At 44.3% G+C, this 25,278-nt stretch overlaps 1 protein-coding gene across 3 annotated transcripts in view; it reads left to right on the top strand.

The window, feature by feature from the left end:
• The first annotated feature begins 22 nt into the window (after positions 1–22).
• The window catches only part of LOC141156963 (dynein axonemal intermediate chain 3-like), a 46,917-nt gene continuing 21,661 nt past the window's right edge, over positions 23–25,278 (top strand). For 2 of the 3 annotated variants that reach the window (XM_073643564.1, XM_073643567.1), the window contains exons 1-9: positions 23–171; positions 13,991–14,095; positions 16,019–16,123; positions 17,267–17,305; positions 22,207–22,391; positions 22,479–22,583; positions 23,202–23,345; positions 24,274–24,473; positions 24,822–24,938. In XM_073643564.1, coding sequence (XP_073499665.1) covers positions 13,993–14,095; positions 16,019–16,123; positions 17,267–17,305; positions 22,207–22,391; positions 22,479–22,583; positions 23,202–23,345; positions 24,274–24,473; positions 24,822–24,938 — 998 coding nt within the window. In that variant the 5' untranslated portion in view covers positions 23–171; positions 13,991–13,992. Of the gene's footprint in view, positions 172–3,880; positions 4,023–13,990; positions 14,096–16,018; positions 16,124–17,266; positions 17,306–22,206; positions 22,392–22,478; positions 22,584–23,201; positions 23,346–24,273; positions 24,474–24,821; positions 24,939–25,278 lie in introns of those variants that run through there. The other variant, XM_073643565.1, reaches the window with a different exon arrangement.

Here is a 25,278-nt window from a genome sequence, read left to right as displayed (position 1 = left end):
TGTTAGCTCCGCCCATCAGGCAGGAGGGTAATCTATTGGTCGAGAAGGGTTTCGTGTTCCTCACGTGACTTGGTAACAATTACTAGGGACGCTGGAGGAGGACACGGCTGTACCCCCGTTTCTCTCCGGTGACCTCCTGAGTCGGGAGAAGCCCCCCACAATAATACTGAGGTATTTCTGTTCATTTGTTAATCCTGGCAGGTCTGGGAGTTGTGGAGGATAAATAGAGAAAAGGAAGGAACTGACCCTCAAAATGTAAAACTTAGCTGCAAACGTAAGTTATGGGGGACGGCCTCCTATTTAAAGGGGTTGTCCATTGCTGGACAATCCTTTTTTATTGCTTACTTGCCTCTAAAAAATAAAAAGAAAATACTTATCCCCCTTCCCCTCGAACCGGCAACTGTGACTTCCAGTGACATTGTTATTTCCAAATCCAGTGGCCATCTTGGTAGTCCATGGCCACCTTACTAACTTACTTACTAATGCGGACATTGGACTGGGGTCCTGCAAATCTTTTGCTTAACTCGAATACATTTCCAGGAGGAATAACAGAGGATCAACAAGTTCTAATAAAAGAGGTTCCAGATCTGTTTTATTATGAGGAAATCAAGTATTTACTAAAACAGACATGTCAGCAGTGGCGTAACTAGAGTCCAATGGGCTTTGGTGCAAAATTTGGACCTGGGCCCCCACCTGCATGTTGGTCAGATGTATGTGCCCTTGTAGTGTTTTAGATCCTATAAATACATACCTGTTCCGCCACTGTGTTATAATGTCCCCATCCTGGCCCCTTTCTGTAATAATGTCCCTGATTCTGGCCCCTTCCTGTAATAATTTCTGCGATCCTGGCCCCCTCCTGTAATAATGTCCTTTTATCCCCCATCCTGGGTCCTTTCTTAGGATATAGTGCCCCTGAACCTGGTATAATGCCCCCTATCCTGGGCCCCTTCCTGGTATAATGACTCCCATACCGGTGTATTATCCCTAATCCTGCTCCCATTCTTGGTATAATGTTCCCCATCCAAGGCCCCTTCCTGTTATAATATCCCTCATTCTGGGCCCCTTCCTGATATAATGTTCTCCATCCTGGGTCCTTTCCTGGTATAATGTCACCCATCTTGGGCCCCTTTCTGGTATAATGTCCCCCATCCTGGGTCCCTTCCTGTTATAATTTCTCCCATACTGGGCCCCTTCCTGTTATAATTTCCCCCATCCTGGGCACCTTCCTGGTATAATATCCCCCATCCTGGGCACCTTCCTGATATAATGTCCCTCATCCTTGGTCCCTTCCTGGTGTAATATCCCCCATCCTTGGTCCCTTCCTGGTGTAATATCCCCCATCCTTGGTACCTTCCTGATATAATGTCCCCCATCCTGGGTCCCTTCCTGATATAATGTCCCCCATCCTAGGTCCCTTCCTGGTATAATGTCCCCCATCCTGGGTCCCTTCCTGGTATAATGTCCCCCATCCTGGGTCTCTTCCTGTTATAATTTTGCCCATCCTGGGCCCCTTGCTGTTAAAATGTCCCCCATCTTCCGTTCTGCCGTTCTTCTCACCACATTTAAAATAAGAAATAAAAGATTCCTCCTCCTCTCCTACACCCCCACGCTGTGCGGAGTTCTCTTCCTTAGCCAGCACAGAGGCCGGCAGCTGACTTCTGCGTGCCCGTCTCCGGCAGCGCATGATGTCAGCTGTGGCCTCCGAATGGCCAGTGGTATGTTTTGCAATGGAGGGAACCGATGGGTCTCTGGGCTGCAATACATTTCAGCTGGATGTGTGCATGTCCGACTGAAATATTTCCTCCATACTGTGTGTCCAGCAGGTCCCCAGTGAGGGGCATCACATGACCGCTGCAGCCAATAAGCAGATAATGATCAGCTGCCCTGGGCCCATTAAGATTAACTTTTATTATAGAGAATCCCTTTAAACAATCCATTTCTCACATTTTCTTACACAGCCCTGGTTTATTAATCAGTGACATTTCTTCTATCACATATTGTGTCATTTCTGATTCAGTAAACAAACAGTCCATAGAGGAGTCACAGGTCCGCAGCGCCCCCCGCCCCGGCCACTGTGTGTCTTGGCTACAGATAAATGGGGGCTTCTCATCTGACCTGGAGGATACAAGAAAAAGGGAAATTTCCAGGAAAAAACCCTAGAACATAGCACTGAACCGCATTATAGCCTTAGGCTGTAATTACGGCCAGGAACATAGCATGGTGTTCTATGGGGAGTCATCACATGATGGTCACACATCTTATCTATTCTCATAATATAACATGTAATTTATGGAAAATATGTCCTAATAATAACCGCAAAGCCACAGCTTAGAGAGTCGGACCCCCACTGATCTAATATATGAAGGTTAGCGCATTATACAAATGACACATTTAAAGATATTTACCTGGAAATTACATTAATGGTATTACGTCTCCCCTGATGAGGTGGACCCTCGAAGCCCTTGGTCTGGATGGCACAGCCATGTAGCAGAGTAGACTCGGCAGCGAGGAACCATAGTAGAAGTGGCAAGCCAGCCTCTGAGTTTAATGCAGCAGAGCTGGCACAGTGATGTAGCAGAGTTGACTCAGCAGTGAGGAACCATAGTAGAAGTGGCAAGCCAGCCTCTGAGTTTAATGCGGTAGAGCTGGCACAGTGATGTAGCAGAGTTGACTCAGCAGTGAGGAACCATAGTAGAAGTGGCAAGCCAGCCTCTGAGTTTAATGCAGCAGAGCTGGCACAGTGATGTAGCAGAGTTGACTCAGCAGTGAGGAACCATAGTAGAAGTGGCAAGCCAGCCTCTGAGTTTAATGCGGTAGAGCTGGCACAGTGATGTAGGAGAGTTGACTCAGCAGTGAGGAACCATAGTAGAAGTGGCAAGCCAGCCTCTGAGTTTAATGCAGCAGAGCTGGCACAGTGATGTAGCAGAGTTGACTCAGCAGTGAGGAACCATAGTAGAAGTGGCAAGCCAGCCTCTGAGTTTAATGAAGCAGAGCTGGCACAGTGATGTAGCAGAGTTGACTCAGCAGTGAGGAACCATAACAGAAGTGGCAAGCCAGCCTCTGAGTTTAATGCAGCAGAGCTGGCACAGTGATGTAGCAGAGTTGACTCAGCAGTGAGGAACCATAGTAGAAATGGCAGCCAGCCTCTGAGTTTAATGCGGCAGAGCTGGCACAGTGATGTAGCAGAGTTGACTCAGCAGTGAGGAACCATAACAGAAGTGGCAAGCCAGCCTCTGAGTTTAATGCAGCAGAGCTGGCACAGTGATGTAGCAGAGTTGACTCAGTAGTGAGGAACCATAGCAGAAGTGGCAAGCCAGCCTCTGAGTTTAATGCAGCAGAGCTGGCACAGTGATGTAGCAGAGTTGACTCAGCAGTGAGGAACCATAGTAGAAGTGGCAAGCCAGCCTCTGAGTTTAATGAAGCAGAGCTGGCACAGTGATGTAGCAGAGTTGACTCAGCAGTGAGGAACCATAACAGAAGTGGCAAGCCAGCCTCTGAGTTTAATGCAGCAGAGCTGGCACAGTGATGTAGCAGAGTTGACTCAGCAGTGAGGAACCATAACAGAAGTGGCAAGCCAGCCTCTGAGTTTAATGCAGCAGAGCTGGCACAGTGATGTAGCAGAGTTGACTCAGTAGTGAGGAACCATAGCAGAAGTGGCAAGCCAGCCTCTGAGTTTAATGCAGCAGAGCTGGCACAGTGATGTAGCAGAGTTGACTCAGCAGTGAGGAACTATAGTAGAAGTGGCAAGCCAGCCACCGAGTTTAATGCAGCAGAGCTGGCACAGTGATGTAGCAGAGTTGACTCAGCTGTTGAGTTGAGTCAACAACTCAGTTCAATGTATCAGAATAGCAATGTAACATGAAACAGAGTAGCAGCGTGGTGTCCTATTTCCTGAATACTCAGGTGGTGTCCCACCACCTGAGCCGAGCTATAAGGCCTGGGAAAGTGTCATTCACAGAGGAGTTGAGGGATCTGACGACAGAAGACTGTGGACGCAGCGCTCAGCGCTGGATCCAGGAAAGGTGAGTGACAGATGGAAGGTCCTTACGATAATGAGGGGATTGTTAGTACTTTCTGGTCCTTACGATAATGAGGGGATTGTCCTCAGAAGGACAATAGTACTTTCTGCAGAGACATCTGTGCCTATATTGCCTATATTGTAGCACCTGTAGAAAAACAGGAGACATCCCTGACTCCTGATAGAGTTGGCCAATTCCCAGCTGGGGTTATTTTGGTCAGCACTTTCCCTGTTTTATCACTGATCTGCATTTATTCTTTTTAGCGCTATCAGCCTCTCACCACCAAGACAATATGAGCCCCCCTGTAGTTGTGGGACCCCCAGTAGCTGCCACCCTGTAGTTTTATGACCATGAGCGGGGTCAGTAGATGATTATTCCTAGACATTAGCCATGCAGTGACCCATTGATCCTCAGTAGCAGCACACGCTGCACATTTTGGCTTTCTGTCCCCGGACTTCATATTTCACAATTGTTTTTACAGCCCTGTGCCAACAAACATTGCTTCTCCCTTTGTTTCCTCCGCAGCGTGTCAGCCACATGAAGCAACCATGTTAATAAATAATCAAATCAATTTGTGAATCCCATGAAGCCAGTGAACGCTGTGTAATTGTAGATAGTAGAATTAGTGTATGCCTGAAACGCGCGTTGGAGGGAGGTCTTCTAGTAAACCAGAGGAATGGAGCTCACAGTGATGTAGTAAAAGCTTTGCGTTACTTATATTACACAGTGAGGCCTCGCTAAAATGTCCATTTTTTTTTTTTCACGTGAAAAAAAAACAGACAATTATTCGTGAGCGTTCTGGATCCGATTTTGATCCATTTTTGGCTCTCTGCCCCTACATCATGCTGCACTCAGATTACATAGCAAAAAAAGTGACATTTCTACGTACACTGCATTTTTTTGTGGCATTTTGGTGGTATGGCATCTTTTTCAGTTTTTTTTCCCCCATAGACTTTGTTATAGTTCTTTTAACATGGCAGAAACAAACGTTACAAATCTCATAAAAAAATGAACTCCCAGCGAAAAGCTTGTAAAAAAAAAATTACATTAGTAAATAAGCTGAAAAAGTTCTGTGAAGAAGGCCTCGCAGCCATCGCAGCAAAAACATACATTGTCCAGGATTTTCCAATACCATGACACAAACGTTACAGAGGAGAAAAACTCAATGTAGTTGCAACGTGTGAACGCAGCCTCATTTACACCGGCCTAGTGGAAACAGGCTGCCAATCACCCCATGAACAAGCAGAATGCTCGTTTTAGCTCGGCTAAAAATCATCGTTCTCGGTAGCACGTCGTCCTGTGTAAACAAGATGTGCTGCTGAGGATAACGATACCTTAAACACACAGATCAATCATATTAATGATCAATCATATTAACGATCGGTCTGTTAGCACGGAAGTGCGGTCGTGAGGTCTAAACAGGCTACTAAGCGTCTGCCGATCTGCCTCTATGTAGCGGTGGATAAATGGCTGTGGGCAAAACAAGTCTAATTTCATTCTTATTACAAAGTAATATTGTAATGTTCAACATTGGAGATCCACTTTTCAACGGGCCATAGATCAGGAGGTGTTTATACCTTATATCTGTATCCTTTGGGTCTGATCCTACAGCTGCATCTCACTAAATTAGAATATCATCAAATAGTTAATTTATTTCAGTTCTTCAATACAAAAAAGTGAAACTCCTATATTATATAGAGTCATTACAAACAGAGTGATCTATTCCAAGTGTTTATTTCTGTTAGGGTATGTGCACACGATGCAGAAATGCTCAGGATTTTTTCCTGAGCGTTTCTGCGTCTCTCTGGCAGGAAAAAACGCATGCGGATTGTACATGCGGTTTCCTGCCAGGGACATGCGGAAATGAAGCGGTCTTCACTTTCATTTCCGCATGCGGGTTGACAAGCGCTTCCCAAGCGATTTTAGCATCACTTGGAAAGTGCTTGTCAACTTCACACTATATAAATCCATGCAACCGGCATGGATTTATATAGTGTGTGAATGTCAAAAAATAAAAAATAAATATATACTTTACCCTCTGATGGCCCCCGGTGTCCTGCTTCATCGGTCCCGGCTGCCGGCAGTGAAGACTTTAGGACCTTCCGACGTCAGCGTCACGTGACCCGGTCACATGACTCTGACGTCAGCGAAGGTCCTTCATTCAACCGCGAAGTGCGCGGGAAGCCAGCAGGACGCAGCGCGGGCCGTCAGAAGGTGAGAATATATATATTTTTTATTTTATTCTTTTTTTTTTAATGGTACCTGGGTCTGGATGAGAGTCCTCTCATCCACACCCGGGTACCATCCGCACATTAGACCGTATGAAAAGCGCTTCAACATATACAGTGATGCGGATTCCATGCGGTCTAATGCAAGTCAATGGCGGCAAAAGAGCAGCGTTTCCGCAAAATTAATTGACATGCTGCAGATTTTTGACCGCAGCGTTTACGCTGCGGAAAAATCCGCATCATGGGCACAGCACATGCGGATTTCAATTGGGGAACATTGCTGCCCTTCTACCATGCGTTTTTCATGCGTTTCCGCTGCGTTTACGCAACTGCAAAAACGCCGCGGAAACGCATGAAAAACGCATCGTGTGAACTCAGCCTTAATGTTGATGATTATGACTTACAGCCAATGAAAACACAAAAGTCATTATCTCAGTAAATTAGAATACTTTATAACAGCTTGAAAAATGTTATTAAAATCTGAAAAGTTGTCCTACTGAAATGTATGTTCAGTAAATGCCCTCAATACTTGGTCGGGCTCCTTTTGCATCAATTCCTGTATCAATGCGGCAATGTGGCATGGAGGCGATCAGGATGTGGCACTGCTGAAATAAATGAACTTTTTGATGATATTCTAACTTAGTGAGATGCACCTGTATATTTCTAGTGACCGCCTGGAGCAGACGCCAGTGTATACCCCAGTGTATAGAGCCCTTTCTGCTCCCGATCTCAGTTCTGTTGCACAATGTCATCCAGATCAGGACATGCTGAGCACATAGTTATTTGGTTTGGTTAATTATTAGTAATCTGCTTTTGAGCCCTACATTTGGCACTGTTTTGGCCTCCGTCAGGCTGATATACTTTTTTTTTTTAGTGTATAGGAAAGTGCAGCAGACTGAACTCTCCAAAATTTTCCACTTTATTCACTGGCCATTGCCGATGCCCAAAAGTATACTGTATTTTGCGTTATTTTTTGCTATAATGGCAGTCAATCAGCATTGTATGGCAGTGTCAGCCTATAGCGTGCCATATGTGTCAGATGTATAGTAATGTGGGAAATCTGCATCACGTGTACTGTATATTTCCTCTCTCGCCATTTTCTGGGCAGCTGTGAAGCCGAGAAGTTTTTTCCATCTTATGTTTGCAGCTTCCCAGCATAACAGACGTGAGTCACCGCTAAGTCACAGTCTGGTGAACGCTCCGCGTCCGCTATAATCACCGTATGTTTTACTTCTGCTTACAGACAGCCGACTAACACACATCTCACTTCATAGAGGATATGCCATTATTTTTTTCCAAATGCTTTACATGACTATTTCACTTATGTACAGTACAAAATATTCTATATTGTATCCTCTGTCCACAGCACTGGCCAATAGGGCTTTTTTATACTCATACTTCAGGTGGTTTCAGGAGATAGCACATGTACATTAGCCACAATGATTGTATCCTGACCTTATCTTTTGTACTGAAGCATCTAATGAGCATGTGCAAAGATCATTGTGAAGGGCGGAGGAGGTGAGCTGTGATATCACCTATTGTGATTGGTGGATCCTGTGTTATCAGCTGTTTATAGAGGTGTCTCCTGTCATTTTAATCCTGGCTCTGATGATAATGAGACTGCTGAAAGCTTTTCCTGAAAGGACAGGAAATTAGAGTCTAAATTTGACCCAGTGGCCAGTGTGAATATTGCAAGATTACTAATTGTGTTTTATAATAAATAATGTGATAGGAAGAAAAAAAATCATAGTCAAAATGAAAAAAAAAAAACCAACAAGCCAAAACCTTACTCAAATGAAAGGACAATTTCCTGATGATACAATCCTGTTATGACATAAGTTACCTTTTTACATTTTTGTAGATGATGATGATGATGATTTTTTGCTGGCATAAGTGAACCCAATACAATAGACAGAACAACCAAAATGTCTGCTATACACATTTTATCAAAAGGTAGGCGGCGTGATAAAACAATAAAATAACCAATACTCACCTCTTTAGGCCGACAGTTCTAAACCACTTCGGTCCCCGTGGGTATTTCTTTAATTTTTGGACAGCTGAACATTGCTTTCGTAGCAGGTGATCGCTGCTCCAATCACTAGTCTCTGCTGTCATAGTCTATAAAGTAGATTAGCGTGCGCACAGTCTGTATGTCGAGGTGCCCGTGGACGAGATGTGGAACCTCAAGTAACAATATAGAATAATACAACGCCTACTCTTGTTTCAAAATGCCATAGAGAAAAATTAAAATCCATAAAGACCTTTCCGGAGAGGGGACATATCACCCTCACATTGAACATATGGGATTAAATATAACTTGGGAAGTGAGAAAGAGCTGACACTCCAACCCCCATTGAAGTAGGGACCCCCTGCGATGAACAGGTAATTACAGCAGAGATCTTCTCTGAGAACCAGCCACCAAGATTCGGATTTGTTTACTCTGAAGCAGAGACGTACACTTCCGAGGCAAGAGCTTCCTCTGTTCAAAGCACTGGTCCCCAGACTTTCTGGAGCCAGTGGTTAGTGATGAATATTGGGTTTGCATTGATCCGATATTTATGGGAGATATATTCTCGGCGTTGTAGCAAAGGGACGAACATAAGACATTTATTCACATCACTGTAAGGCCATTCTAATCCCTCCAACTTAATCAGATGGATGATGCTATCCGTGCCATGTTTCATCTCTATAGAAATGTAAAATCGCGATAGGAAACATGACAACAATATCTACCATCTGGGACCTCCAGGAGCGAAAATATCATAAAAGTTGGGGATCTCATAATCTGCTAAAAGACCTAGCACATCCCACAACCTGCTCCTCATGTGAGGTATGTGGGTTAACCTTGATCTAATAAAAATCAGAGTTTAAACACTGCCTACCTTTCCAGATTAAATATCTAAAACTTAATAGCTCTGTTCCTCTTGCTTTGTAAATCGCACCCCTGAAGCCATATGCTACCTGTAATCGGTGTCCAATTGGCCTGTATAAACAATTGGTAGTGGCAGATAGTAGTACTTTTTGTTATTGTGGAGTTTGCGGTGATCGCTTTGGGGTATATCTATATGTTCCATGCTTTGGAATCGGAGGTGTATATACCATACACTCACTGTGAATTCCCCAATAACCGGCCTATGAGTGGAAGCCGAGCCTAGGTCTGGTCCGTCTCTCTTTCCCTGCACGTGCGACTGGCGTCGCTGTTCCTCTGCGCTACATCTCCTGAGAACTCCATCTCTTCGGCAGTCCGTTGCCTTCCGATGAAGGTCCAAGGTCTAGTACCGAAATGTTTATATTTTGTGCAATTGGATTGTCTAATTAAAATATTTTCACTATTCTGCTACTCAGTCCCGAGTTTTTCCTCTATTGATGTCGATATTCGGGGGATGCATTTCTGTCTTGTACATTTCTGGTGCATACAGCGGTCATAAACAAGCCGGACCCAGTGATTACCGAGTCACGCGCCCAACCAGGTGCATTTCTGCTTCAATGGCTCATAAATAAGGGTTTACCTGCAGATAATGTTCCCACTGCTATTAGTGTTCGAAAAGAGCTATGTGTCTGTGCCTGTCCTTGCAGATCTGCATTATAGGGGCAGTATATAGTATATAGTATGTCAGGGCTCGACAAACCCAGGCGCCTGGTCGCCAGTGGCGCCTAGAAAATGTTGTCTGGCGCCTAGAAAATGTTGCCTGGTGCTTGAGGAGTTGAGGAGTTGAGAAGAAAAAAAAATACTCTCAATCCAATCCCACCTCCTGCACGGAGTCATCCAATCGGAGGAAGCAGGGACAGTATCGCTCAGGCCGCCTTCTCCACTTTGCTCCGCCCCCCTTATGCTCCGGGACTGGACAGGGAGAGTTGGGTTACGGGGGAAGGATCGCTGTGGCCTGGGGTCCGTTCTCATCTCCCGCTACCTGTGTAAGTACATACAAAGGCCGTGCTCCCCGGGGAGACGCCGTGTGTGAGGGGGTCTATATGTACAGTTTGTCAACAAAAAAACGGAACAGGCATTTTTTTAAAAAAATTAGTTTCTTTGATTTTTCTGAGAAAAAAACTGAGAATATAAAAAATTTATAAATGTAATGACATCTATTTATTTTTTTTTAAAAAGCAATTTTTAAAGCATTCGTAAAAATTAAAAAAAAAATGTCAAGAAAAAAACGGAACAACAATTTATCTTTACTTTTCCCTCCAAAAAACATTTAAGGTGAGTATGTTGTTTCATTGATTTAGAAAAGTGTTGTTCCTACAAAAAAGGATTTGAAACTTCTTATGGTTAGAAAATAAAATATATGGATAATAAGGCAGATTGATTTTTAATCTTCTCTAGAAGTGCTGAGAGACCCTATCCTGCTGGACCACCACTGAATGGAGTTTCCTACATTGCTAAATCTTTTTGTAAGTAGGGTATAGCAGTATATACACAGTATATGCTGTAATTATATGGTTACTATATGGCAGTATATTCACAGTGTATCCCATTATTATATGGGTACTATATGGCGGACTGCGGAGTGCTGCTGGAAGAACAAAGTCGGGTGCCGCCGGGAGAACGAAGCCGGAGTACTGCCTCGTCCACTCGGACAAAGAAGGGTAAAGAGATCATGTGTAAGTTATAATTGGCATAGCAGAGCAAAGTGCACATTTTTTTTTTCTTTTCTGGGTTCAGGAAAAAAATGAAGCGCAGAGCAACAGAGAGAATACCAGAAAATGAAAAGCAACTGAAAATGACACAGTTCTTTACAAAGACCTCTCTTGAAAGCGCAGTGCAACAGGTAGAAAGTGCCGGGCAACAGGTAACTGAAGAAACAAGAGTTGACCCACCAGCAGAGGAGTCCCCATCAACAAGCCGTTGTCAAACTGCTGGACCCAGGAGATTTAGGCAAGAGTGGTGTAAAGAACTCGCATGGCTTAAATTTGACCATACAACTGGTATAGCTATATGCGAGATTTGTGCTTCCTTCCCTGGCATTGCTGACCAAGCATCTAGGATCGTAAAAGGATTTTCAGGACCCTTTAAACTTGAAACCTTCAAAAAGCAGCAAAGTCTCTCCAGCATCTAAATTGTGTGGAGGCTAAACATGCAGCGTTGGCTCCAGAAGCTACTCCATTGGCTGCTTGTATAAGGAAAATGGATGAAGACATTTTTAAACATATGACCATTCTATTTAATGTGGCCTATTATATTGCCAAAAACAACAGACCTTTCACAGATTTTGAAGGGTTGCTAGAGTTGACGGAGAAATTAGGGAGTGCTGTGCGACAGGAATATGCAAACGATAAAAGATGCAAAGAATTCATTTCCCATATTGCAGAAATAATCAGGAAAAACCTAATCAGTGAGCTCAAAGAGGCAAAATATGTCAGCTTGATGCTAGATGGCTCAACTGACAAAGCAGGGGTTGAACAACTGATTCTGTATGTCAGGTACATCAAGGACAACAGGGTCAAAGAAGTATTTCTTTCTGTTTCTCCTCTTGAAATGGCTACTGCAGATGGATATTTAGAAGCGCTCACAGAAGAACTTAGAACACTTGGTCTTGTAGGCTGGCTTTCTTCAAGTCACTTGATTGCCATTGGTACAGATGGTGCTGCCAGCATGATTGGGACCGAAAATGGCTTGGTGCAGAAAATACGCCAAAACATCAGTCATTTAATTGGCATTCACTGTGTTGCACACCGATTGAACTTAAGTGTATTAAGTTCAGTAAAAGAAGCTAAATTAATTGATGATTTTGACTCTATTTTAAAGAAACTCTACCAATTTTATCAATACTCACCTAAGAGAATGCGACAGCTGAAGCAAGTAGCAGAAAACCTGCAGCTTACAATTCTGAAATTCCAATACTTGCATAATGTCAGATGGGTAGCAAGCAAAGTCGGTGCTCTGTCTGCACTTGTCAAAGACTGGAAATGCGTGACAATCCACCTAGAAAGTGTGGCTGCGGAAAAAGACATTTCCTCTGCAGCTGCCCATGGTTTACTGAGAAAGCTCACAGATTTTAAATTTGTTCACATGCTCCATTTTCTACTGGACTATCTGGAAATTCTTAAAAACTTGTCACTTATATTTCAAAGGGAAGAGCTTTTTTTAAGCACAATTGAGTTGCATGTGAAAAGCACAATTTCAACAATCAATTCACTTAGAGATGCACCAAAACAACATGAGGCCAGATTTGTCTCAGGAACATCTCTTCAAGGACTGTTTCAAAATGTACAGCTACATGGACTGAGCAAAACTGTAGCTGCATCAATTCAGCAGGAAAAAGCTAATTTAATTAATCATGCAGTTAAATACTTGACAGTGCGATTTCTAAGTGATATAAATATTGAAAGATCCACCGCAGTGTTTGACACCTTTGCCTGGCCAGCAGGAACAACATTGCAAGACTACGGTGTGGTTGAGATTACTGCATTGGCTCATCATTTTCGTAAACAGCTATCTCCACCTGAAAGTGATGACCAATGCATTCACTCACTCCTCAATGAGTGGTATGAGTTTAAGGTCCTTGGAAAAGGAAAGAAACTGTGTGAGCTTCTGGATTTGGCACTCTCCAACACCGAGAGATTTCCAGTTCTGGGAAACCTGTTGTCGATTGTGGCGGTGCTCCCTGTCTCAACCTCATGTTGTGAAAGAGGATTTAGTTTGATGAACATGGTCAAAAATAAATTCAGGTCAAGGATGCAAGAAGAAAGTTTAAGTGACTTGTTTATGATCACCATGAATGGGCCATCTGTGAAGGCGTTTGATCCTGCCAAGGCTGTGGACCACTGGTACTTCAGCTCTAAAATCACAAGGCATGTTCATGGCCACAAAAAGCAAAGTGAAAAACACTAGAATGTTGCCTAAAATCTAAAATATCAAAATATAATATTTATTATCTTTAAAAGTAAAAATGTTGTTTATAACGTTTGTAATGTTTTTTTTTGTTAAATTAAAAACCAAGTTTGCTTAAAAAAAATTCTGGCTCCTAAATTTTTTGGCTGGCTCCTAGATTCTGAACAACTTTGTCGACCCCTGTAGTATGTATATGATGGTGGAAGGTGCCATCATTCACCTAATGGACTGACAGCATGTGGACGTACATTGTGACCCCACAGACTAAGGCTGCTGTAACAAACATCATCTGTCACCATCTTTTATTTCGTAAATACATGTATTCCCCATGTAATAACAATTCTGCATCATCTTTACTTAAAATTCTGTATTGTGCCATTCCTCTGTTATTCCTCCTGGAAATTCATGAAAAGAAATGCTGTTTAGTAAGCTCTGTTCTAAAACTGGTCGGGAGGTAAGAGCGCACTGCAGCGATCCTGGCCTGGTTTCAAAACTGTGCCTACAAGCTCAATAGAAAAGAGCTTGTAAGCACTGCGTCTGATCTGCTGTCTAGCAGCGGTGGTCGGTCTCCAAGGCTACGAGATTATAAAAAATAAACAAAATAAAGTGTTAATATCTAAAGAACAGCTGAAAATTTTGATAAGCAGTAAATGGCGCAGTGCAGAAGTGCCCTATTGCTACTTATCTCTATCAGGATGTCTTTGGAGTGTGGAAGGAATCGGAGAACCAGGAGGAAACCCAGCAGACACGAGGAGAACATACAAACTCCTTGCAGATGTTGTCCTTGGTGGGATTTGAGCCCAGGACCCCAGTGCTGCAGTGCTGTATGGATCCATAATCTCGTGCCGCCATGCCAGTGTCATATGTTTGCATTTCACCTGTCTCACAAACTGCTTCTTGTTTCACAGACATGTCCGATAGAGATTCATCCCGATCTCCATCTGGAGGTTCCAGGTCGTCCTCTCTTAAAAGCAAGAAGAAGGGGAGCGCAGAGCGGAAAGCGAAACGCTCAGGTGACTCTTCTCATAAGATCTCGATATTAAAGTCATGCATCTATGTGCTAGATTGTGCAGAAGTCACATGAAGGTTTCTACTCATTTATGCTCTTTGAGTAACAGGAAAGCTCCATGCAGTACCCAGTCTGGCCACATGGTGGCGATATCACGTGAATTAGACATAACGTGAGAGAGACTACACTGTGTGTGAACACAGCCTTACACATAACATGAGACTACGCTGCTTATCACTTGGAGCCGCAGTGAATCTATATCTATAGGTATGGATTTATGTTGAATATTCTAAATTATGGAAATATACAAAAAAAAGCTGGTATGTGGGCATACAAGTCTTATTTGCAATGGGGTGCATCCCAATATAGACTGACTTTGGAGTGGCGGCCATGCTGGAACATCAGTGGCTTAAAGGGGATGCTTATTAGTTATTTTATTGCTTCATTACAATCCCTGCCATTTTTATACATACTATTATATACTGGACAATCCCTTTAAATCCAACAACAAATTAATTTCAGTGGTTTCCTAGTTATTTCTATTTTTTGTGAAAGAAGAGACAGCATGGCTGCCATCACAGCTGTCACAAGGCAGTCATAGTCCTGGGTGACCTGTATGTCACGTTAAAGGGAATGTTTTCATGGAGTTTTCTTATGCAGATTCTGTTAAAAATCCACCTAAAAATGCTTCAAATCCTCTTGCAATAATGGAGACATTGCATCTATAGCTCACAAGTCCTATTTTTTTTTTAACGTGTTGTTAATAAAGCATCATATCAGCTCTTTGGCGGAATCACAGACAACGCACATTTTTGCTGCAGTTTTTATTCCATGTTTTCCATGCAGTGAGCTGCCCTCATCATTGTCCCCTGCTGGCGCTGTGATCAGCGCTAGCAAAGAACAATGATGAGAGTAGTATTCTGCTCCCGCTGTGTCCTGGTGTAAAACAAGGAATAAAATAAAAAAATCCTGTCCGAAGAAGTCCCCTGCTGTAACCCATCTGACCGCTCATGCCGAGTAGACGGGGAGAATGACTCACTGCAGTGAGCGGTGTCCTGTCACTCACTGAGCGCAACTCTGGGGCTCGCTCGCTGCAACGAGTCTTTCTCACTGACTCCTTGGCATGAGCAGTCAGATGAATTACAGCGGACGACCTCTTCAGACAGTTGAGTATAAGGATTTTTTTATTTCATTCTTATTTTTACACCAGGACACAGCGGAAGCAGAATACTACTCTCAACATTGTCCCTTGCTTGTGCTGATGGCAGCACCAGCAGGGGACAATGATGAGGGCAGCGTTCAGCACCCGGCGCTTGGGAACAGCGCTAACTGTACACTGATTCCCAGGCGCCGGTACATGTGATCCTGATATGGCACACGGTTGTCACACAGTTGCACACGGACATGGATATCTCCGGTACTGTTTTTTCCAGTACCTGAAATATCCGGACGTCTAAATCGCGCCTTATCATTACACCCCATATTATAATTAAAATACATCATAAAAAACAGGCTGAGAAAAAAATGCATCAAAATCAACATGGATCTTAGAAGCAGGTTTTTTTTTAGACTTTTTCAGCCAGAAAATTCCCTGCGAAAAAAAATGTCTGTGTGAACAAACCCTTATTTGATAAGTTCAAATGTGACTGGGAAAAATCTATGCAGATTTTGTTGCAGATTTCACATTATGCATTGCAAAGGGTGAAATCCACGTGAAAATTGGCTCAAAGAATCGTCTTTAAGCTCGCAGACTGAATAAATCGAGCTGTTTTGAACATTTTCTTTCCATTTTCCTCATTTGCAGATCATGTCTCTATCCTGCGATTTCCATCGTTCCACCACTTTTTCTTCTTGGTGTTGCAGTTTCCGCGTTGCGGCGTGTATATTTGCGTTTCACGTATCTCACGGATTGCTTCATGTTTTGCAGATATGTCCACCAGGGATTCATCCCGATCTCCGTCTGCAGGTTCCAGGTCATCGTCTCGTAGAGGCAAGAGGAAGGGGAGCGCAAAGAGGAAAGCAAAACTCTCAGGTGACTCTTCTTCAAGATGTCGGTGTTAGATATATCAGATTGTTCAGAAATTAAAATGCCCGTGAAGTGTTTTTTACTCGGCTGCTCATCTTGGCCTCATTCAGACTTCAGTGTTTTTTCTCGCATGCGAAAAATTGACCTTTTTTATGTGTTTTGGATCCGATTTTTTTTATCAGCGTCAGTTTTTACCATCAGAGTTTCATCAGTTTTTCTTATATAAATAAACCCCACTAATGGCGGTTTCTTAAGATTTTCCTATCAAACAGGGAAAAACGGACAAGACACCGATAAAATCTGAATGTTGTCCAATTTTTTACAGACCCCGATTCATTAAAAGTGTTTACTCCGTAAATCTTAAAATACTTTGAAAAATTGCAAAACTTGTGGTTACTGAAAAATTTTGCGACTTTTGCCATTTTCACGACAGATTTGGCCAGCTACGCCAAAATGGGCAGAGTTGGGACAGGGCATGGCGACACCGGCTCATCAAATCCATGGTTACATCACAAATCTTACTCCAGTCACTGGACTGGAGTAAGATCTGTGGTGGGCAGCACACATAGGTGCACACTACTTTTAAAGACGCTCCTGATCCATTAAGAAGCTCGCGCCACTTAATAAATCAGGAGCGTCTGACCCCAACATGTTCCCTCATCAAGACCGGGCGTGATGAATCGGGGCCATAGACGAGTTTGATCAAAATCGGACAGTTCTCCATGTTTTTGATGCCGACCAATCAATCCGCAAAAATACATGGACATGTCAACAATGAGATCGATTCGAGGAAAAAAACAGAGATAGGACTAGTACTGTGTGAATGAGTCCTAACAGGAGTGATTCCATGCTGCACATTGTCTGACCACATGGTGGCGATGACTAGCCACATAACGTGAGCCTGCACTGCATATAGGGGAGAGGATGAGGAGTAATTGCAGAGCTATGGGCACAAGTTACATATTCTAAGTCATACCATAGATTCTTAATATTTGGTGTTATACCTGCTTGTACGGCTGCATGTTTGTTGCATGATTGGGGACTACTACTCCCATCATGTACTGGTATGATCATTAACCATTTGACTCCCTCAGGTCTCAGTATCATTTTTCGGATCATCTGATTGGTTATTTTCATTATTACCTTTAGCTAAAAAGCGCGAGGACTCGGAGGCTTCCACCCGGTCAGGTAAGTCACCTCTGAGAAATGGCTGGGACATTAGGAGAGGGATAGCCCAGTGTATTGGTCACCTACTGAAGTCATTGACCAAAGCCAAAGAGGGCCTGTCTGCTTTCCTAATATGTGTTTTAGTAACTAAATGCATTCCCCATAAATAAAAAAAACTTGTGCAGAATTATAAAAATGCTTTCTTCCAGGAACAGCGCCACACCTGTTTATAGGTTGTGACTGGTATAGCAGCTCAAGTGGAGTGAAGGAGGCAGATCAGCAATACCATACACAACCTATGGACATGAGTGGCGCTGTTTTGTAAAGAAAGAGGCCTCGTTTTTCTAATCTTTTACAACCTTACTTTAAATGAGACATGAAAAAAGCCCTTTAATGGGCAGTAAAATTGTGAAAACTATCTGTCTCCTGTGCTGAAACTACAACCTCAAAGCCTGAGGCTGAAGACATTGTGCCTCCCTATCATTTTGGTCAGGTTCATATTGTTACGGAGATCTCCTTTGACCCCCAAAAAACAATATCCATATCCTTCCTGGCTTACATGGTGATAATTGAAGTAGATCTATCACAATACAAACCGTACACACTAATAAATACATCTTGTAGACCTGGTGAGGCTGGTGTGCTTACTGTAAAAGAACAGGGTTCACAGCACAGCTGTGCAAGGGTCACGTCACGCTGTATCGGAGACATAGACCTGGAGGATTTTCCAATGTATCCTTTAAGAAGAATTGAGTGTGTCGCTATAAGGCTGTGTTCACACCTAGCGTAAACACTGCTTTTGGTGCGTTTTTTTTTCCTATAGGTTTTTATGTGGTACCTGAAAAAAAAACAACATTTTTTTTCTGTATGAAAAAGGCAGCCGATGGGCAGAAAACCACAGCAGAGATTACGCAAGTTTTTGGTGCATTTTTTTGGTGCCAAGCCATTTTGATCTCAAGGGGAATAAAACACACACAAAAAAAAACTGCATTAAAAAGGCTGAAAAATTGACATCCTGCATTAAAAAAAAAGAAAAAAAGAGCACCGCAGGTGCAAAAAACGGAAGGAAAAAAATGCACCGTGTGAATTAGATTCTTGAAATGTCACTCATTTTGCTGTTACTCTACAATGTTGCATTTGGTCCTCACAAAATAATTAATTGACAAAAAAAAACGGTAGGTGTGAACAAACCCTAAGGGAGACATGTCTTTGTAGTCCCCAATCTCAAAGGATTGTCCGACGTGGCGGCGTGTGCATTCAGATCTTATTTCTTAGAAGTCATTCTCAGGTTAAAACCCCACATCAGACAGAATTCCCATCTAGAAAAAAATAGGGATTTTTGTGCGGCGCACAGACGCCGGCAGCGAGATGAACCTTCTCATTGTTCCACATTGCCCCGAGCCGGCGGGATCAAACGAGAAAGCAATGTAACATCGTATCACACATATCATGTGCGGGGGGGACCAGAGGGGTCTGCAAAAATGACTTCATTCATCCATGACCCCACACCGACCGCCAACACATTGCAGATGAGCCGTTTGCCGCTCTCTGTATACAGATACCAGGGTGCACGGAGGACGAGGGACCTAGAAATAATAATGCCTAAATGACCCCTCCAAAAGTGATAATGTCCATTTAGTGTCCCTTTAAAAAATAATATTGCCCCTGAGTGCTTCCTTGACAGCACTGGTGCCCCCTGTGTGCCTCTTTGCATGTTATAAAGCCCCCTATGTGCCCACTTAAATTGTAATATTTTTACCTGCAATGTATTGATACCTCATTAGAGCAACTTAGTCAATAATAATGTCCCCTGTGTGCAAGTTAGCAGGCAATAATGCCCTCTGAGGACCCTCTAGACTGTGCTAAGGCAATAATGCCCCCTGAGGACCCTCTAGACTGTGCTAAGGCAATAATGCCCTCTGAGGACCCTCTAGACTGTGCTAAGGCAATAATGCCCCCTGAGGACCCTCTAGACTGTGCTAAGGCAATAATGCCCTCTGAGGACCCTCTAGACTGTGCTAAGGCAATAATGCCCCCTGAGGACCCTCTAGACTGTGCTAAGGCAATAATGCCCTCTGAGGACCCTCTAGACTGTGCTAAGGCAATAATGCCCCCTGAGGACCCTCTAGACTGTGCTAAGGCAATAATGCCCCCTGAGGACCCTCTAGACTGTGCTAAGGCAATAATGCCCTCTGAGGACCCTCTAGACTGTGCTAAGGCATTAATGCCCTCTGAGGACCCTCTAGACTGTGCTAAGGCAATAATGCCCTCTGAGGACCCTCTAGACTGTGCTAAGGCAATAATGCCCTCTGAGGACCCTCTAGACTGTGCTAATGCCCCTTTATGTAAGTTATAATGCCCCCTAAGTGCCTTTCTGAAAGTCTTAATGCAACCCCCAGTATCCCCTTAAAAAAAATAAATAATGCCCCATGATCCTGTCTCACCTCAACCCAAACATCACCACAGTCTTTACCCTAACCATAGCCCATCTCTTTAACCTTTCACTAACAACTGGTGTCTTCCCCTCATGCTTCAAACATGCCTCAATCACTCCCATCCTCAAAAAGCCTTCCCTTGACCCATCCTCTCTGGCTAGCTATCGCCCCATATCACTTCTCCCTTACGCCTCAAAACTACTGGAACAACACATCCATCTTGAGCAGTCCTCCCACCTCTCCTCTTGCTCCCTCTTTGACCGCCTCCAATCTGGCTTCCGACTGCACCACTCCACTGAAACTGCCCTGACTAAAGTCACCAACGACCTACTGACCGCCAAATCCAAGCGACACTACTCCATCCTCCTCCCCCTGGACCTGTCATCTGCCTTTGACACAGTGAACCATTCCCTCTTACTGCAGACTCTCTCATCTCTCGGCATCACAGATTTGGCGCTATCTTGGATCTCTTCATACCTAACTGACCGGACATTCAGTGTCTGCCACTCACACACCACCTCCTCATCTCGCCCCCTATCTGTCGGTGTCCCCTATGGTTCAGTTCTAGGACCTCTGCTCTTTTCCATCTACACCTTCGGCCTCGGTCAGCTCATAGAGTCCCATGGCTTTCAGTATCACCTCTATGCTGATGGCACACAGATCTACCTCTCTGGACCCGATATCTCCTCCCTACTAACCAGAATCCCACACTGCCTGTCCACCATCTCATCCTTCTTCTCTGACAGATTTCTAAAACTTAATATGGATAAAACAGAATTCATCATCTTTCCACCATCTCACTCAGCCCCTCATCTGACCTATCCATCAAAGTCAATGGCTCTTCACTCTCCCCAGTCCCGCAAGCTCGCTGCCTCGGGGTAACCCTGGACTCTGATCTCTCCTTCAAGCCACATATCCAAGCCCTTTCCACCTCCTGCCGACTCCAACTCAAAAATATCTCCCGAATCCACTCATTCCTCAACCACGAATCTGCAAAAACACTAGTGCACGCCCTCATCATCTCCCGCCTCGACTACTGCAACCTCCTGCTCTGTGACCTCCGTTCCAACACTCTTTTGCCCCTCCAATCTATCCTAAACTCTGCTGCCCGACTAATCCACCTGTCCCCTGCTATTCCCCGGCTTCTCCCCTCTGTCAGTCCCTTCACTGGCTCCCCATTGCTCAGAGACTCCAGTTCAAGACCCTAACCATGACATACAAAGCCATCCACAACCTGTCTCCTCCTTATATCTGTGACCTAGTCTCCCGTTACATACCTGCACGCAGCCTCCGATCCTCACAAGATCTCCTTCTCTACTCCCCTCTTATCTCCTCCTCCCACAATCGTATACAAGATTTCTCCCGTGCATCCCCCCTACTCTGGAACTCTCTACCCCAACGTATCAGACTCTCGCCTACCGTGGAAACCTTCAAAAGGAACCTGAAGACCCACCTCTTCCAACAAGCCTACAACCTGCAGTAACCACCGCTGCACGACCAGCTCTCCCCTCACCTACTGTATCCTCACCCATCCCTTGTAGATTGTGAGTCCTCGCTCCTCCTGAACCAGTCGCCCACTTGTATTGTACAAGGTTATTGTACTTGTTTTTATTATGTATACCCCTCTTCACATGTAAAGCGCCATGGAATAAATGGCGCTATAATAATAATGAGTACCCCCCTAAAAAGTAATATTGTCCCCTGAGTACACCCCTAAAAAGTAATATTGTCCTCTGAGTACCCCCTAAAAAGTAATAATGTCCCCGGAGTACACCCCTAAAAAGTAATAATGACCCCTGAATACCCCCTAAAAAGTAATAAGGTCCCATGAGTGCCCCCTTTAACCTGTGACAATGCCATATTTACCCTTTTGCTGTACACAATTCCCCCAGCAGGTGTCGCTGTGCCCTTCTCCATGTCCCTTTGTCCTATATTCACCAGTGACGTCAGTGCTGCGGTGCTGGGAGTCACCAACATCCCGGCTGTAATCACAGACACAAGGATACGGCTGATATTTTGGTGACCGCCATGTCTAATTGCAGCCGTCTCAAAACTTCCTTTTCACGTTGTCTCATGTAATTTAACCCTCCTGATTTGTAAAGAGAGGACCTGATGTTTGTATTTTCCATCACTTTTATTAATAGGGTCCTTGGTATAGGAGAATAAAAAAATCCTAGAGATATTTTACAATAAGTCTTCAGATGTTAAGGAGCTACTTCAATGGATGCTGCCGTCATTAGGTCCATGGAGACGGGGCTGCAGTGCAGAATAGCGGTGGTCTCACTACTGCTCTATTTACACAGGGGACATAGGGACCCCCAGACTTTTGATCAGTTGGAATTCCAGTGGCCGGACCCCCAGCAATCAGACACTTGTTATCTATCCTTTAAGAAGGATGGGGAGCAGAAAGACCCCCGTTTCAGAATGGGGGTAATTTGATCAAGTGAACAAGATGGCACCTATTGGGGTAACTTTCTGTCTGCACAGGTCACCCCGAATATATCGTTCCTCTGGTTCTAACCTCCAAGACTCAGGAGATCTTCAGCTGTCGAATCGATGAGGACGTCACCCAAGAAAACCCATTCAGACTATTAAAGAAAGATGAGATTCTCAGCGATCTGAAGAGCAGAGCGGCGGTTTCTGACTTCAGCCCCTTTAAGTCTATAATTACGGTACAGTCGATGGCCGTGGTCTTCTTACAGCCTCCTGGTGAATGTTCTGCCTTGTAATCATTTACCTTTTTCTCTCTGAATATAAAGGAGTACCCCGGAGAAGAGCTGCTGCTGGTGTTCGATAGAGATTTCACCTACGGTCAGAACTTTTATCTCATTGTAACTGAGGAAGCCAAAGAGTCAGCCCTGAAGGTAAGAAGCCGGGGTTCAGATATGTCAGATATGTCCGCTAGGCGGTGGTGGTCCCGGTACGTCTGCCAATGGCAGCGCCACAGAAGCGGCCATCTCATCTCCTGTCGACTCCACTTTGGCTTTATTCTGGAGGACACATAGTCGGCCCATTAGACTTAATACCCAACTTCATCACTTCTAGATAAAGCTGAACAGAGCGGACAAACGATGAATTGGATGAACGCTTTCCTAGCCCCGCTGCTGCTTCATTCTTGCAACCCCCATCTTTGTGTCATACACATGCACACTCTTCTAGGCTGAGCATGCATGTCATTTCAGTGAGGAGAGCAGAGTAAGCCACTGCCAGACATTAGTGGCAGCTGCTTATCTACTTTGGAAAGAAAAGGATCCGGCATATTACATTTTTCTATGGCCTCCATTCACATAAGATGGCCGTCCGGTCCCACCAGATCAGCAGATTCGGACGAGTTTAATGTGCACAGTCCTGGCCTGTCCAGTGTCGCAGAGGATACCACATCCTTCTGTATGACCGAGGAGCCGCCAGTGATGTGGACACTGAATAGAGATAAGGTGCTTAGAAGCCATGTATTACTGAGGTTATTTGTCATTGATTTGTAGCCACCAGAAGCTGTAACTGATGAAGAAGAGAAAGACGATGACTCTGAAGAGTTCACGTACAGCTCTCCAGTACCCAGACCTTGGATCTCTTTAGGCAGCGAGCTGGAGGTCGAGGAAGAAATGGTGAAGGAATCTCAGACCAAGGTCAGATGATTTACATGGGATGATATATGGTATAAGATGTCACTTCATATAAAAGTAGTTAGATCAGGAATCTCATTTATTATTGAGCCAAAGTGGACGACTTTGCACAGGAAAATCGAATCCCTCAAATGCTTCCAGTAAGGGCTCATCCTGACGTCCGATATTCTCAAGTACGACGAAAAAGTTTTTTTTTTTCTAGACAAGTAACCAATAATTTATATTTGGAGTTAAAAGGTTATTCTCCAAAAAATCAAGATATCCCCGATCGCTGTGGCTCTGAATACTGGGTTTCCAGCGATCCTGGAAGTCTGAGAATGACGCTCTGCAACCCGTTCCCGAGGGGTGCGGAGGCGCACATGCTTGGCCTGCGCTCCATTCATTGTCTGTGGGACTGCTGGCTATGTCCGTTGGTCCCATAGATAATAAATGGAGCGGAGACCGAGTACGTGCACCTCAGGAAGGGGCTACAGAGATACTAAACCAACGTTCTCTGGATCGCTGTGGTCTCTTCAGAAGAACTCGAAATTATTCCCTATCACATGGATTTGCAAAACATTTTTAATGCTGCATAAAAAGGCAATATTCTCAGTCATTTTTAAAAGTTGCCAAGTCTTCTTCCCCTCCTTCACGAGATATTAAGAAAGCTGGAGCACCAAATATCAGCTTTTTTCTCCCCCCAGCAAAGGGCATCCTTGGCCTTGGGGGTCTGGCTGTTGGACCTCCATGCTCAGTTTTTGTGGAGCTCGCACACTACAATGTGTTCTTTTGATAGGAACACCCTTCTAAGAGAAAACAAAATATACAATAGAAAAAAAAAGAAAAACGTACAAGCATCTGACACCGAGACAGTGCCACGGTGAATCCAGCCTGGGGCACAAGGACGGCATCCACTATCTAGTAAGATTCAGCCGTCCCATTTGTTTCACAGATCAAATTCATGATTTCGCGGCTGCACAGAGAGTTTGGCTCACGGGTCACTTTCGGCGATTGCAATGCGTCCGATGTAAAGGACGGGTACATGGAGTGCGCCTCTTACCAGGACAAACGGTTCAGCGTTAAACCCAAAGAGCGAGACACCGGCGTACAAGCGGTGCCGTCACTACAGGAGCGGAGCACCCAGACCAAGTGGTAAGACATCAGTCACTTCTGTTTGTAGAGATTAGGTTGTGCCAGGGACACACACTTAATGCACAGAATTGATGGGGGTCCCAGAGGTTGTAACTTAACGATATGCCATCACTTACTGAGATGAGACTAACTCTTTATGTCTATACAGTGGACGATGGATGTCACAGGGACCCTCAGACTACTTCTTCGCTCCACTGACAATATTGAGAGTGGTTGTTTTAGGCTGTAATTTAACGCTAGCACTCACCACATATACCCATCAAGAGGGCATGGCGAGAACCCACACCAACTCAGCGCCATCAGCCATGGCCGTATCCCATCCCCTAATTCTGTATTTATTTGATTTAGGACTTACCCTCGAAATGCCTGTACCCAGTACACACCGAGAGAGTTCACCGAAGAGCAGAAGTGGGAATATCTCTCATCTAAGAGTCTGAAGGAATTCGTCAACTCCGTGTCATTAAGGTAAAACTGCAAGATTAAAGGGGTCACATGGGGTTTGTAAAATGAATGACCTACCCAATGGCTAGGATATGAATACTAGGTTGGTGGGGGTCCGGTATCTGGCCAATCACACTCCGGCGGTCCGCCTGTCCTCTATATCTCTTTAGTAGTGGCAGTGCCCGGTCTTGCAGCCCGTATATGTAGGAGTCTGTAATACCCGGCACAGTCACTAAACATTCTGGTGCCCCTCCGATCAGCTGATGCGCAGGGTTGCCAGTAGTCAGACCCCTGTCAGATGTCTGCTATCTACGGCGCTCTATCTGTTGTGAAACTACAACTCCCATTATTCAGCTGTCAGGTT

Source organism: Phyllobates terribilis, unplaced genomic scaffold (genome assembly GCF_046119375.1).
Source record: "Phyllobates terribilis strain yellow unplaced genomic scaffold, ASM4611937v1 Scaffold_8__6_contigs__length_399053987, whole genome shotgun sequence".
Lineage (NCBI taxonomy): Eukaryota > Metazoa > Chordata > Amphibia > Anura > Dendrobatidae > Phyllobates > Phyllobates terribilis.
The sequence above is the reverse complement of the archived record's forward strand: the minus strand, read 5'-3'. Positions and strand labels throughout refer to the sequence as shown.